The 13301-nt window shown below is 39.1% G+C and overlaps 1 protein-coding gene across 13 annotated transcripts in view; it reads left to right on the forward strand.

The window, feature by feature from the left end:
- The window catches only part of Mycbp2 (MYC binding protein 2), a 237284-nt gene that overhangs the window by 222618 nt on the left and 1365 nt on the right, over positions 1–13301 (forward strand). For all 13 annotated transcript variants that reach the window (XM_057786001.1, XM_057786003.1, XM_057786002.1 and 10 more), the window contains 6 exons: positions 2020–2123; positions 3469–3657; positions 4381–4488; positions 5712–5921; positions 8615–8722; positions 9574–9739. In XM_057786001.1, the coding sequence (XP_057641984.1) occupies positions 2020–2123; positions 3469–3657; positions 4381–4488; positions 5712–5921; positions 8615–8722; positions 9574–9739 (885 nt within the window). The remainder of the gene's footprint in view (positions 1–2019; positions 2124–3468; positions 3658–4380; positions 4489–5711; positions 5922–8614; positions 8723–9573; positions 9740–13301) is intronic.

Raw genomic sequence — 13301 nt, forward strand, 5'->3', positions numbered from 1 at the left:
GATATGCAAGATATTCATCAATATGGCTATAGGATAGGTTCATTTCAGGTTCCCTATCCTCAGGTGCCCAAGGAACTAACTGGGGACATTGCCCTGGGCACCTGGTAGCCACTCCAAGTTCAAGTCTCTTGCCAACCCTTAGGTGGCTCCCTTAACTAAGATATGAGTTTCCCTGCTCCCCTATCCAACCTTCCTTTATCCCCAATCATCCCGTTTCCCACAGTTCCCCTGATCCTCTCCTTCACACTTTTCTCTCCCCATCTCCCCTCACCCCCATCCCACCCCACCCCCAAGATTCCAATTTTTGCTAGGCAATCTTGTCTATTTCCCATAGCCAGGAGGATAACTATATGTTTTTCCTTGGGTTTACCCTCTTGTTTAGCTTCTTTAGGATCACAAATTATAGACTCAGTGGTCCCTATTCATGGCTAGAAACCAATTATGAGTGAGTACATCCCATGATCTTCTTTTTGGGTCTGGGTTACCAATGGAATCGTATAGAAGACCCGGATTTTAACCCACAAACCTATGAACACCTCATTTTCGATAAAGGAGCTAAAAGTATACAATGGAAGAAAGAAAGTATCTTCAACAAATGGTGCTGGCACAACTGGATGTCAACCTGTAGAAGAATGAAAATAGACCCATATCTATCACCATGCACAAAACTCAAGTCCAAATGGACCAAAGACCTCAATATCAATCTGAACACACTGAACCTGATAGAAGAGAAAATGGGAAGTACCCTACAACATATGGGCACAGGAGATTGCTTCCTATGTATAACCCCAGCAGCACAGACATTAAGGGCAACATTGAATAAATGGGACCTCCTGAAACTGAGAAGCTTCTGTAAAGCCAAGGACACTGTCATTAAGACAAAAAGGCAGCCTACTGACTGGGAGAAGATCTTCACCAACCCCGCAACAGACAAAGGTCTGATCTCCAAAATATATAAAGAACTCAAGAAACTAGACGTTAAAATGGTAATTAACCCAATTAAAAAATGGGGCACTGAACTGAACAGAGAATTCTCAACAGAAGAAGTTCAAATGGCCAAAAGATACTTAAGGTCATGCTCAACTTCCTTAGCGATCAGAGAAATGCAAATCAAAACAACTTTGAGATATCATCTTACACCTGTCAGAATGGCTAAAATCAAAAACACCAAGGATAGCCTTTGCTGGAGAGGTTGTGGAGAAAGGGGCACGCTCATCCATTGCTGGTGGGACTGCAAACTTGTGCAACCACTTTGGAAATCAGTGTGGTGGTTTCTCAGAAAAATTGGGATCAACCTACCCCTGGACCCAGCAATACCACTCTTGGGAATATACCCAAGAGATGCCCTATCATATGACAAAAGCATTTGTTCAACTATGTTCATAGCAGCATTATTTGTAATAGCCAGAACCTGGAAGCAACCTAGATGTCCTTCAATGGAAGAATGGATGAAGAAAGTGTGGAATATATACACATTAGAGTACTACTCTGTGCTAAAAAACAATGACTTCTCGAATTTTGCATGCAAATGGATGGAAATAGAAAATACTATCCTGAGTGAGGTAACCCAGACCCAAAAAGAAGATCATGGGTAGATTTCTTTTATATTTTCCAGAATTATAATCTAATCATATTTTATACTGTCTTATAATTTTGTTATATAAAATACCAAAAATTGACCCTTTATTCTATGTACTTTGAGTTTTTACTAAAATCTTTATCTAGTGTTGTATATTTTGAGTAAGGGCTTCCCAGATCTTCTCAGTCTACTAACTTTGAGTAGTTATATAGTGTGTTTCTTCTGCTAAAAAGGGTCAAGTTTCTATTGAAAACCTCTCCAAGTTTATTTTGTTTCAGATATATCTTTAGTTTCTTAGCTCTTTGGTGATTATTTATATTTAACGTGGCTTACAGCCTTTAGTTATTGAAAGAAATCTAGTTTGCTATTTCAAAATTAGCTATATTGTATTATAAATAGCATGCCTCCATGGAAGATTTTGTTTTTCTGCTTGAACCTAGGCAAACCCACCACAAGTAGTTCAGAAGCTTGCCGCTTCTGTGGGTCCAGGAGTGGAACAGAGTTATCTGCTGTGGGCAGTGTTTGTTCTGACGCAGACTGCCAGGTAGGTATTAGTTAGAGGTTATGTCATCCTAGAAAGAAAGAGCCTATGGTCTCACAAAGCATCTTCACTTATTGTAATTAGGAGTTGGAATTCTGCCTCAGTGCAGTTTCTCTTTGTTCCAGCCCAAAGGTGACCTTTTGTGTTGCTTATTCATCTCTAGCATAAGTATTTAATTTTGTTCTGGAACCAGTTAAAGTATCTAGCCACATGGGGCAGAAGAGATGGCTCGGTGGTTGCTCTTGCAGAGAACCCAGGCTTGATTCCCAGCATAGGCCTCCATGGACAAACACACACACCCAACACACATGCACAGACAGCGGGCACACACATGCACAGACAGCAGACACACACACACATACACACATGCACAGACAGCAGGCACACACATATGCACATATATACAGAAAACAGGCACACACAGAGAGAGACAGCAGACACAAACACATACATATATACACAAACAATGGGCACACACACACATGCACAGACAGCAGACATATACACATATATACAGACAACAGGTACATACACATACATGCACAGACAGCAGAAACATGCACATACACACATGCACAGACAGCGGACACACACACATACATACACACATGCTTAGACATTGGGCTCACCCACATACACACATACACAGACAGCAGATACACACACATGCACAGACAGTGGGCACACGTATATACACACATAAGAAGTTATTATATATCTGACCAGAGTTTCTTGCTAATTTATTTGCCTAAAGCAAACTTGTAATATCTGAGTAAATATCCTGAATAATATGAATCCTGAATAAATGTGCTCTGGATTGGATGGTAATTCAGATTGTAAGAGATAAGTAAGGTGTGATTTTGTTGTTTTGGCTTTTCAACCCCTTTTTTTGGCAAAAGAAGCTCGTGACTAGGAGATTTTTATATCAGAACTTTATGGTTCATGCCTGTGTATATGACATCAAATCATAAAGTCGTAGTTCACTTTTGATTAGTGCCTTTTTTTTTTTTTTTTTTTTTTTTTTTTTTTTGGATTTTCGAGACAGGTTTCTCCGTAGCTTTTTGGTTCCTGTCCTGGAACTAGCTCTTGTAGACCAGGCTGGCCTCGAACTCACAGAGATCCGCCTACCTCTGCCTCCCGAGTGCTGGGATTAAAGGCGTGCGCCACCACCGCCCGGCGATCAGTGCCTTTTATGTGAAATCAAATCCTTTAATTATATTAAAAGTAAAAACTCTGTTAATCCTAGTTTATACTCAAAGCACAGAATATTTTTCTAATAGGTATTTCGTGTAAAGTAGTGCATGCCCTTTGTATTTGTTGTAAAGCCATTGCAATTCATCTCCACTAGGAATATGCTAAGATAGCCTGTAGTAAGACTCATCCTTGTGGACATCCGTGCGGAGGTGTTAAAAACGAAGAGCACTGTCTGCCCTGTCTGCATGGCTGTGATAAAAGCGCGACCACTCTCAAGCAAGACGCCGACGACATGTGCATGATCTGCTTCACTGAGGCGCTCTCTGCAGCCCCAGCCATTCAGGTTGTCTCAGCTTTTAAATGGGCCTGGATTTCAGCAGGAGGATGTAGAAACATGTTTCTGAAATATAAAGATTATCAGAACTTTCTTTGGGTTTGTCAGGGGAAAGTGTCCTATAAATATATATTCATTAATATATGTTGAGAAGACATTCTGTTATGCCATGTTCTGCTTCCGTCTGCGGGTCCACCTATTACTTGATGATTTTTGTGAGTCTGTGTATGAAATGATATGAAAGGAAAAATGACTGGAGTTTCAAATAGCTAAGCTCATATTAGTATGTACCTAGTCTGTATTTAGTGATATGTAATTCAGTACATAATAGAAGTTAGCACTGTATTTGCTAAATAAGAGCTTTAACTTTTGACTTTTATGTATATATTCGATTTCTATAATTAATTCTTAGATAATATTCTCAACAAAATTTTAACTCATTAAATGAGTAGTTTCTTTCATCTATATGATAGCTATTTGATAGTTTCACATTTCCCTGACCTAACCTACTTTACCTATGTAGTTCTTACATTAGTGGAATTAATGCATTATTAAAAATTATAAGTTGAAATCCTAGTCAATAGTTCCCCGTAAAGTCCTAAGATCTCGGTACTAAAGTGCTTGGTTTTTCTCTGCCGCCTTCGCACAGCTCTCCCACATTGGAGAGTCTCCCTGTTACTTGAGTGTTGTCATAACTGCATTTGCTTACGTCCTTCTGGTTCTTTCTTGAAGCTGGACTGCAGTCACGTATTCCACTTACAGTGCTGTCGGCGAGTTTTGGAAAACAGATGGCTTGGTCCAAGGATAACATTTGGATTCATATCATGTCCCATTTGCAAGGTGTGGAAGTAACCTGAACGCACTCACTTATGTTTTATTGCTTCTCATATTTGCTTTCATCTCAGATAGCTACCAGGTGTTTTTCCTGTTCCTGTTTTCTGTCCCCTCAGGCTCTATTATTTACTGTCTGCATCCAAGTAGAACCTGAAATAAAAATATAAGATCTCTCTAGAGTAGTTATGGGTTACTAGAGATATATGTCAGTGTAAATTGTTTTCTTATCATTTAGGCCTTAGGGAGGTGGCAGTTATTGTCATCGAATTGTCAGATAAAAGCTGCCTAAATTTAATATAATATAATATGATATAATATAATACAATATAATATTATTATATAATATAGAATATATGGCAGGAGAAATGTTACTTTAAGCATCATTGTGTATTATTGGTGAATACATCACTGTTCAGACCTACTGAGCGTTACATCATGTGACATGGTTGTCAGTGACTAACAGGAAAAGGACCCTCTGGTGCTTGCAAGACTTGAGATGTGCTATTAAAAAGTGAATTATTGGCATTTAGTACCTTTAGAACAGATGCTCTTAGAACTAGTTAAAATAAGAACATTTCCCTGGCATTACAACACTTTTCTATAAAGCAGTTAAGTAGGGAATTGCTTAGGCAACCTAAGAATGATTAATAAAACATCTCTATTAAAGAATGTAACAGTGTCTTCTCTGTTTATCTTGTTTTGTTAAGTACAGGCTGTTGTAATGGGCTTAGTATGAAAGAATCTTAGCCTAATCGTCACTTAGTTGGACTAGGAGATAATCCAAAATTACAATATCGTTTTCTTCCTTCTCATGGCGCTGCAGAACACAATCATATTCAGGAGTCTGGAAAAGGCAGAGAAGATGGTATAGAAAAAATTAGTCATCTCTGACCTGACACTCTACCCCATCTCCAGGGAGCCAGGACACACTTAAAACCCACACATGAGGTCATGAGTCACATCTGTGGCAGCAAGACACCCTTTTTTCTCAGAACAGCTAAGACTAAGGGAGATATCTTTCAATCAGGAAATACAAAGCCAAAAAATGGAAATTTTTAGGCAGAGCTCTGATTCTCCCATTTTCCTTGCTCTTAGCAAAATAGAACTTTTAAAAGTACTTTTCAGAATTATTTTTAATCATGGCACAATGGTTGGTACTTGAGTATACACTAAATGTCTATTGAACTGTTCCATAAATGCTTCTGCTAAAAATATTATTTGTATTTCAGAACAAAATTAATCACATAGTATTAAAAGACCTGCTTGATCCAATAAAAGAACTCTATGAAGATGTCAGAAGAAAAGCCTTAATGAGATTGGAGTATGAAGGTCTACATAAGAGTGAAGCAATCACGACTCCTGGTGTCAGGTTTTACAATGATCCAGCTGGCTATGCCATGAATCGATATGCATACTATGTTTGCTACAAATGCAGAAAGGTATGCTACAAAGTATCCTGAAGAGCCAAGCACTGGAGATTGCCCATATAATTAAGTTAAATTATATAGTGACATACAATTATTCTTAAACCTTAGAGCTAGAGACTAAAAATTAGAATATTTGTTGCAGTATTTCAAATTCGAGTAATTTAGTTAACTGGGGAGAGGGAAATCCTTTTTACCTAACAAACTTTTTCTAAAGTTTATAGTATTTCCATACAAAGGATACTTCTCACTGTGACTAATCTGCTTTTGCCTGTACAACTGATTGTCAAATAAACCTCTCTCTTGCTGTTCAGTGGATCTCTCTTTTACCAGCTTTCCTACTTATTAGACTGTATCTCCTTATTTTGGGTGATCTCTGGTACATTCATGACTTTTCCTGCCCCTTACACCATTAGGACATCCCAAATTCTTTGAGGTTTATTTACCAGACATTTGAATTTCTCACAGATTCTTCAGTGTTGGCATCTGATATAACATACTTCAACCTTCACTCCCCAGTGTATACTCCGTCCTCTGATTCTACCCACGGACTTCTGAGTCCTTGTTTTCTGTTATTATCTTGCGCAAGTCTGTCTTCTTTTGTAACTGTAGTATCTTCTTGAGTTTTTCTGTGCCATCCGTAAACTCCATTCCTTCTATATGGTGCTGCTAGTAGATTAGTGTCTCTAAACTCAGCTCTTTCTGGGCCATTCTTCTTTTCTAATCTTGTAGCACTGTCTACCGCTGCAGTCTCACCTCCAATAATACACTGAATAACACACGTTCTCCCAAACTCAGCCATGACTGCTCCACCACCAGTGGTCCCTGTGCTAGTGCACAGTTGGCTTCTATTTCTGGAATGTTCTTCTCTACCCCTGCTGGACATTTTACTTCTACCATACTAAATACACAGTTGCACTCCATCTGACTACTTCAGGATTCAGCTCTGGTTTCTCCTCCTCTGTAATGTGCTCACACTTCCCAGCATCATCACCTCTGCCTACAATTCTCTTGTCTTGCATACATCCATTGTAACACTTAACATACACTATTTTTTGTTGGTTTACTTGTCTCTATGCCCCATTTTATAAGCTCTATAAAGACAAAAAATGTATTGTTTTCATTTCTCTATATCCAGTACTTGATGCCTAGTAATACTATGAATACTAGATTAATTAGAGAATGAATAAATGAGTGAAAGAATGATAGGGAGGCCTTCACTGTAATAAAGAAAATGAAAATAATGAATGGGAGGCTAAATAAATGATTGATAGGCAGATGAATATATAGATGGATATGTGAGTTCGAGACCAGCCTGGTCTACAAGAGCTAGTTCCAGGACAGGCTCCAAAACCACAGAGAAACCCTGTCTCGAAAAACCAAAAAAAAAAAAAAAAAAAAAAAAAAGGAAAGACAAAGGGTATATATTTGTTAGAGCTGTATTATTACAAATAATAAAATGTCCTTTATGTGTGATCACTGTGCAGACATCATAAATGAATGTGTGTGCTACCACTGGGGTAGCAATCTCAAGTTTAAGAAGCCAAGCCAAGTGAAGCAGCTGGAATAAGCAAATTGGCCTGGGATAAACGACATACTAGAAAAGCCAGATTTCGCTGACAAATGGCCATTTGTAAGCTCTGCATCAATGGAGCCTGTCTTTTTGACCTGTTTTTCTAGGACAGATAATAGATTTATATTGACTCACCTTATTTGTTTTCAGTTGGATCTAGCTTTTTGACTATAGACATAATGTACATGTAAATTGTCCCAATTTCTTGGCCTCATTTATTTTGTACCCAAAACAAGTAAAAATAAATTGGCCATCATGCCAATTTCATTCATTCTAGTTTTCATATTGGATATTGTTAAGATTCTGAATATAATTATGATTTATAAGTATGAATAGTATTCTGAATAGAATTCATTAAATTTTCTATTCATTTCAAAATTATATGATCAGAAGATATTTAAATTGACTTTTTGCTTTCTTATTAAGCTTAGAAGTTTAATTCTGTCCTAATTTATGTCAGGCACACTTTCTTATTTCTTACTGTAACTTAGGAATTGATAAGCGTGTTTTAAGCACTAGAAAGAAATGCGTTGTTTAAGATTTCAAACTGAGAAACACTCTAGACTTTGCCAGCACTAGAAAGAAATACATTGTTTAAGATTTCAAACTGAGAAAAACTCCAGACTTTGCCCTGAAAAAACATCATTTGTATTTACTTTATAACTTATTCCATATATTTGTTTGGAATATGTATATTCTCTCATCATTTTCCTTTAACAGCACAATTTTTTAGGCTCCCTCCTTCTGAAAATGTGTCTGCATTCCAAATTGGAATAAAAAAAAAAAAAAAAACAAAAAAAAACAGACATGGTAGCACATGCCCTTAATCCCAGCACCAGAGAACTAGAGAGTGAGAGACAAGCAGATCTCTCTGAGTCAGGCCAACCTGTTGTATAGAGCAAGTTTTAGTACAGTCAGGGCTGCACAAAGAAAGCCTGTCTGGAAAAAACAAAACAAAAGAATGAATGAGTAAGCTAGCTTTCTTTCTGACCCTGATTCTCCTGCAGTTATCAGTATACATGTGTTTGCGTGGCATTGTGAGGGAGTGGCTAACAGACAAGTCTTGATCGGACGTCCACTGCAGCCACATTGTGTCTCTGTGCTTGAGCTTTATGTGAACATGGTTTTTCCGTAGGCGTATTTCGGTGGTGAAGCTCGCTGTGATGCTGAAGCTGGACAAGGAGACGATTATGACCCCAGAGAGCTCATCTGTGGTGCCTGTTCTGATGTGTCTAGGGCTCAGGTATGCAGAACATTTTATTAGACACTATCAAAAGTCAAAGTTGGGCCTGGAGAAATAGCTCGGCAGTTAAGAGCACTTGCTGCTCTTGCAGAGGACCTAAGTTTGGTTCTTAGCACCCTCGTCAGGCAGTTCACATCTTCATTAATGCCAGCTCTGAGATATCGACACCCCTAGCCTCCAAGGGCGCCTGTACTCATATTCACAAATGCACATGTAGACATGCACGCATCTACAAAGAATTAAACATAATAAAAATAAATATTTTCTTAGTCAAAAATCTGTCTTTAAAATCAGGCCAATTCCCCATGCCTCACTCTACCCTTGCACATAGTGTATTCCAGTATGTATCAGGATCGTGCATGATTTTTCAAATGTTCGTGTATATTATTTTTTACTGTTTTCATTTTATAGTTGTCTTCCATGAAGTGATCACTATATTAAACAAGGAAATAAATTTACTTATGTCATAAACCTGCCCTAAAACTTTCAGGCTTTCCCATCTTTAATGCAACTTTCACAGTAGACCTATGAGATTGGGAGGTAGTAAAATACCACTGTGCAACTTGCTAGCTCACTCGTGAGGAAAGTAGTTTTCTCATTAGTCAGATAGATTGTGTGGGAGATTAAACTTGAATTTAAGGCTTTAATCAGTATTTTGGGCCACATATTTACTCATTAATTTTTTTTAACCTATACCATTGTTTTTCAGTCAGCTTTTGGATCTACATATGCTCTCAAAATAATAATTAATAAGCTATGTACTTATTAAGTCTACTATACATGTATTCAACTACTGTAGTTGTAGTTGAAATGGCTCACTATAATCTTGTGTTTCTCATCTTTGGTCATAGATGTGTCCCAAACATGGGACTGACTTCCTGGAATACAAGTGTCGCTACTGCTGTTCAGTGGCTGTCTTTTTCTGTTTTGGAACAACACATTTCTGCAATGCTTGTCATGATGATTTCCAAAGAATGACCAGCATTCCTAAAGAAGAGCTCCCACACTGTCCTGCGGGTATGTGTACAATATTGTCAGCTCACAGTTATGGTCTCTATGCTATTGAGTTGTAAACTGTTTCCAATGATGGAAGACGGTTCCTGATGGCTTTCTGAATGTGATAAAAAGCAGAGGTCATGTGAAGGATCAAGAACCTCGAATGAAGCATCTCCGGAGGAAGGAGAGGAATGTCTACTGTGAATAAGAGAGGCCTGCTGCCGGGGAAGGAAACACAAGTCATATGAATTTTAATGTCTTAAAGTCATGGCAGAACAACATGTTTGTTTTAATTGATTTTTGGGGTGGGGAGATTAACTGTGGTGCTTTGAATATACTAGCAAGTGCCATACCACTGAACAGAGTCATTGTAGTTTTTAATTTGGTGACAAGGTCCCAGTAAGTTTCCCAGGCTAGCCTAAACTCACTGTGTAGCCCAGGTAGAACCCCCAGCCTGCAGGCGTCCTGGCTGGTTGGGATAACAGGCCTGGCCACTAGGCCCAGCTTGTATTGTTGTGGGGCTTGTGTTTTTTGGAGGTTGTTTTTTGTTTGTTCATTTCCTTAAGGAGTTTTCCGTATAGGGGACAGATGATTTGATGTCGAACACCTGGGAGGTAACAACACAGTGAGCACCAGAAAGCAGGGAATTAAAGAACCCCCCAGGAATGCAGAAGAAAGACTGTCCACGGAGATTAGGCTAAGGAAAAAGAACACAAAACCCAAGAGTCTGAAAAATATTGTAAGATGTCTCGTGGTCACAGAGAAGAGAATACCAGACTTGAGAGTTAGTAGGTAGGGAGAAGTAAATAAGAATGAGAGGAGAATTTCATATGAGCTGTGTCTGTAGTTAGTATTAATACAAGTATACAAGTGACAATGTATAGTTTTGTTCAAGCTTGGAATCATACCTCCCACCTAGGGCTTGTACAAATGGTGGGTCCCCTAGAAAGTGGTGCAGTAGCTTCACCTCTCATAGTCACCACCCTGCAGTCCTAACTGGGATATGCTATATGAGGAAAAACAAGTGGGCAATATATAGGGCTCATTGCAACACTTCATGTCATAGTAAAAGTTGGTAAATGGCACTAGTGTCCAACAAGGGAGTAGGCGGATGACATTAAACACTGTCAGTTACTATTTAAAAATAGGAGAAAGAGGAGACAAAGAATGAATGAGTCTCTGTACTGATGTGCATGGATCTCTAACACAGAGCACAGGTCAGAAAAGCACTGATCAGTGTTTGCACTGTGCTGCCTTTGAGACGAAAGGGGAAAGTGGGATATACACGCACTATGTGTATAAGTAAATACTGCAAAACAGACAGGAAACAAGAAAACTGTAATTGATTAATTGTTGAGGAGAACTGGGATAAAACTGTAGAGATGGGAGGATAAATAGGTGATTTAAAAGAATCCTTTAACATTTTGACTTTTAAGTCATATGAAATATATTGCCATTTGATTGTGTCAGATTGTTTACTGATCTCCATCAAAACCTCGTTTAACTGGTAGCAGACTTAGAATTGAGAATGAGAATGAGAATGATTAGAGAGACCAGAGTATTAAGGGTGACTGTCAGTAGACAAAGATGGGAGCCATGAAGAAGGAAGAGGATTGAACTAAAGTCAGCAAATGGAGTGAAGAGGAGGGAGTATCAGAGATGATTTTAGCTCTGAACAAAAAAACAAAAAACCCAACATTCAATAGAGGTTGTAGGTCTGGAAATAAACAGGAACCAGGAAAAAGTCCTTTGTGCTACCTCCCCTTATGACACGGGAGGCGCCTGAGCAACAACCCGTTTTGAGTTGAGAACATTTGAAGATGAGCAGAGTCATCTGGGAAAATCCAAATTTTACTAATAAAGGGAATTGTATTTTCTTAAAAGAAAAATGCTAAAAATGATGACGTTTGCAAAGAAATAAGTTCAGTGGTGGGGTAGTAGTGTAGATGATAGGTGGGGCCAAGGCAGGGCTTCCATGTGATGCAGATGTCCAAGTCAGACTACAGAGGGACTTTGTCCTTTAACAAGTGTGAGTCACAGGAGTGAGACAGCTCAAGAGTGAAGGCACTAAGTAATATTCATCCCCTGGGCATTTTCATGCTTTTTTCTTATTTAATTTTTGCAAGCCTCCAAGGTAGAGAGTATTATCTCCATGTTCACAAATTGAAAGTTGAGCCTAAAGAAGTTGGTGAACTGGAATAAGCCGATACATTTTGCCTAAAATTTGCCTTCCCATCCTCACATTCTCCTTTGTCAACCAGTCAGAGAACTGGAGTAGAAGTTAGCAGAGTGTACAGTGATACTGGTAGAGAAGCTGGCCACATGCAGTGTGCTTGAGGGATGCCCTTCCCTAACCACCCTCCACTCTGTTCAGGAGTAGAGGCAAGAAGCTGAAGTAGACTGTCAGTCTTTTTAGAGTCCGTGACAGAATGACAGGAATTCTCAAGTGTACTAATAAGTTTAACTGATCCATTCTGGAGTTGGGCAAGTCTGACATCAAGATTCTGGCAGCTTAGTGTCTCGGGGGGGAGGGGGGGCACTCCCTTGTTCCTGGGCAGTGCCTTCTTGCTGTGCTCTCACATATCAGAAGGCCTCCCAGGTCCACTCACTCACAGTGATCCCCTTCCTGTTGACCCAGGCCCGTCCCAAGGCCCCACCTCCTAAAGCCATCACTTTTGGGATTATGTTTCAGGCTGTGAATTTGCGGGCCATCCAAATGTTCAGGCTATACTATAATTCCCATATGTTCATTCCTATTTAATGTTTATACTGCCATGTAAGTAAAATATTGCTGTGTCCATCTAGCAGGTGACACATCTAGGAATCAGGGCAGTTAAGTTAATTGTACCTTATAATTAATAGTGTGAGGGTTGGATTTATACAAAAAATAGTGGTAATAGGGTTGGATTGCTATGATGCTTACAGGTGCTTACTTCATGTCGCCTGATTTTACTTTACTGTTGCTGTTTCTCACCATAGTGTCAGGTAATGTTTGAGCTCCTTGGAAATACAAGTCACTCTGTTCACTGTCAGTCCCTAGTACCTGGCAACACTATTCACACTCTAAGGTCGTGAATGATTGTGAAGTGAATGTCCCCATATCTTTTCCTTGTGGAAATCCAATCACCGCAGTATGCAGAAGCTGCTGCAGATGGTATCATTGCCTGCACTGGATCTGCAGTATTGTTTGAGATAGGAGGTCTGCTCCAGTTTATAATATATATGACAAGCGGAATCGACTCATCACCCAGCATCTGGTGACCTCCCTTGTTGATCCATCCTATTTGTTTAAAGCAATATAGCTGCCCTGGTCACTGTCAGCTCAGACCACTGCCCAAGCCAGCAACTGGTGTTTCCTCTGAGATACACCCGTGCCTTGCCTTCCTCTGTCCATGTTCAGGAATGGTAATGGTGGCTAACATTCATCACATACTTTCACCATGCTATTTATTTATAATATACTTTAAATTTTTAGTAGGAAGGGTCAGGTTTTGTTTTTACATTTATATAAGCCTACTTGATTTCAGACTGGTTTCTTTCCCACGGTGTTTTTTCAGAGATTACTACAGTCTGTTACTGTAAT

The sequence above is a fragment of the Chionomys nivalis genome, chromosome 12 (assembly GCF_950005125.1).
Source record: "Chionomys nivalis chromosome 12, mChiNiv1.1, whole genome shotgun sequence".
Taxonomy (NCBI): Eukaryota; Metazoa; Chordata; class Mammalia; order Rodentia; family Cricetidae; genus Chionomys; species Chionomys nivalis.